The sequence below is a fragment of the Littorina saxatilis genome, linkage group LG8, assembly GCF_037325665.1.
Source record: "Littorina saxatilis isolate snail1 linkage group LG8, US_GU_Lsax_2.0, whole genome shotgun sequence".
Lineage (NCBI taxonomy): Eukaryota > Metazoa > Mollusca > Gastropoda > Littorinimorpha > Littorinidae > Littorina > Littorina saxatilis.
In genome coordinates, this window is record NC_090252.1 from 16,233,939 (window position 1) to 16,236,438 (window position 2,500).

Consider the following 2,500-nt stretch of genomic DNA (forward strand, 5'->3'; position numbering starts at 1 on the left):
ACAATCAATAAGAATAATAATAAAATAAACACAAAACACTCAGTATAAGCCCTGATTTTTGGTTCACATGCAGGCAAACACCTGTTGATTTGGATTGATTTATAATTAAATGCTATTTCCAATCGCAAACGTATGCACGCACTAACACAAATTCGCACGCACGCACACATGTTCGCAAAAGCACACACACACACACACACCGCACACACCCACCCACACACACACACACACACGCACACACGCACACGCATACACGCATACACACACACGCACGTACACACACACCTCCACACACCTCCACACACGTATACACACACGTACACGCACACACATATATACTTATAAACACACACAGACACACACACACACATACACACACACATATACACACACACACACACGCATACACACACACACACACACACACACACACACACACACACACGCACGCTTAGAGTGCTTTGATGTTACGTTTATTGCAGCCGCATGTACACCAGAAGATAAAGCTTTTTCCAATTGATTGTTGGCATGCTGTTATTTGTAATTATTTTAATACAATTGTTTAAACTAGAGTCTTTAGTTTCAAAATGTAATTACACACTCCTACACTATTGATAATGGGAATAGTAGCTTTTGAATTGTGTGATTTTGTTATTATTTGTATTGCAAACTGATCGTGTTTGAGGGTGGCTGTGCTAAAGTCTTTTTTTTCCAGATGTAGTTTTGAGTTCTTCAATTTATGATCATTGGTATAAGGGCGTATAATCATATGCGTACCAAATCACACACAATTCACTAAACCAGGCAGTACAACATTCCAAGTCGTAATATATGTGCACAGTCGAAATGAATGGCATTGCAGACCAAAACACGTTTCTTTTTACGTACTCTGCTGTCTGTGTTTTTAATTTATCGAAGCAATGTTTCCATCGTAACATTCTGAGGATTATGAACATTGCCTATAAAGCTGTTGCATTCTGAGGATTATGAACATTGCCCATAAAGCTGTTGCATTCTGAGGATTATGAACATTGCCCATAAAGCTGTTGCATTCTGAGGATTATGAACATTGCCCATAAAGCTGTTGCATTCTGAGGATTATGAACATTGCCCATAAAGCTGTTGCATTCTGAGGATTATGAACATTGCCCATAAAGCTGTTGCATTCTGAGGATTATGAACATTGCCTATAAAGCTGTTGCATTCTGAGGATTATGAACATTGCCCATAAAGCTGTTGCATTCTGAGGATTATGAACATTGCCCATAAAGCTGTTGCATTCTGAGGATTATGAACATTGCCTATAAAGCTGTTGCATTCTGAGGATTATGAACATTGCCCATAAAGCTGTTGCATTCTGAGGATTATGAACATTGCCTATAAAGCTGTTGCATTCTGAGGATTATGAACATTGCCTATACAGCTGTTGCATTCTGAAATTATAGTTTTACAGCGTTGTCTGTTGATCGTCCGTGTCTTTACTTAACAGATGTAAATCTTAACTGGGAACATGAAGAGGGGGAAGCCCATTTATGAGAACATACCTTTGTTTGGGGGGTGTCATGATCCTGGTGTGGGTCAAGTCGCTCCGCTTTTGCGCATTCTATAACACACGTAATTAGTTAAAATCCATAGTCCTTCCCTGTCTGATTCCAGTGAAGAATAGTTGTTGTTTTTCATTAATACATTTACATGTACAAAATTGATTGATAGAAACACCTGCACAGAAAGCAGCTAGGTGACTGATAAAACAAAATGTCAATAATATACTTGTTGAAGGAAATGTGTGACTTGGTCATGCTGCTTGTGTAACATTTCGGAATTAAAGCCGCACATACGTCTCCAGGAGACCATGCCTTGATATAGTAGAAGACACAGAGCTACATTAAGTGTTACCAACACGAGAACCTAGCGCTACAAATACTGTTCGCCGATGTTTGCCTTTAAGCTTACATAGTTGCTTGAATATAATGCAAAACAAACTTCAATTAACACTGCTGTCAAAAACAAACATATTTTAGACAATCAGGTATTTATATAACCTTTAGGTTGGAAAAAGTGTTTGTGAAGATAGCTATCTTAAGTGTTGTAGGTCAGGCTGCTTTAGATGTGTAATGCCAAGATGTTAATCTAATGAAGTTTCTAAAACCATAGCCGGTTTCAGCACGTCACAAACGTGGGTGGTGATTGCTGTCCCCGTTCACTTGCGTTCTTGGCCTGAAAAAATACATAATATGGTCACCACAGTGCAAGTTGGAAAAACACAATGCGGTCACCACTGAGCACAATTGAAAAGTGTCAGCGCAATTATTTAACAAGTGTAACAGTTCTTTTCAGTAAACTGTCAGTACAATTCTGAGTATTTATTTTCGGTTTAGTTTCATTGCAATTCTGAAAGATACTTTTCGCAAAAAAAGTGGCCCATTGTAGCAGTACTTCTGTAGCAGTACACAGATTTGCTGTTCCATAGTTTTAAAATAATACTAAATATATTTTTCTA

At 38.2% G+C, this 2,500-nt stretch overlaps 1 protein-coding gene across 2 annotated transcripts in view; it reads right to left on the bottom strand.

Moving 5' to 3' along the window:
- Nucleotides 1–457: 457 nt before the first annotated feature.
- LOC138972905 (very low-density lipoprotein receptor-like) overlaps nucleotides 458–2,500 on the bottom strand; it is a 20,036-nt gene continuing 17,993 nt past the window's right edge. For both annotated transcript variants that reach the window (XM_070345569.1, XM_070345568.1), the window contains one exon: nucleotides 458–2,217. In XM_070345569.1, coding sequence (XP_070201670.1) covers nucleotides 2,201–2,217 — 17 coding nt within the window. In that variant the 3' untranslated portion in view covers nucleotides 458–2,200. The remainder of the gene's footprint in view (nucleotides 2,218–2,500) is intronic.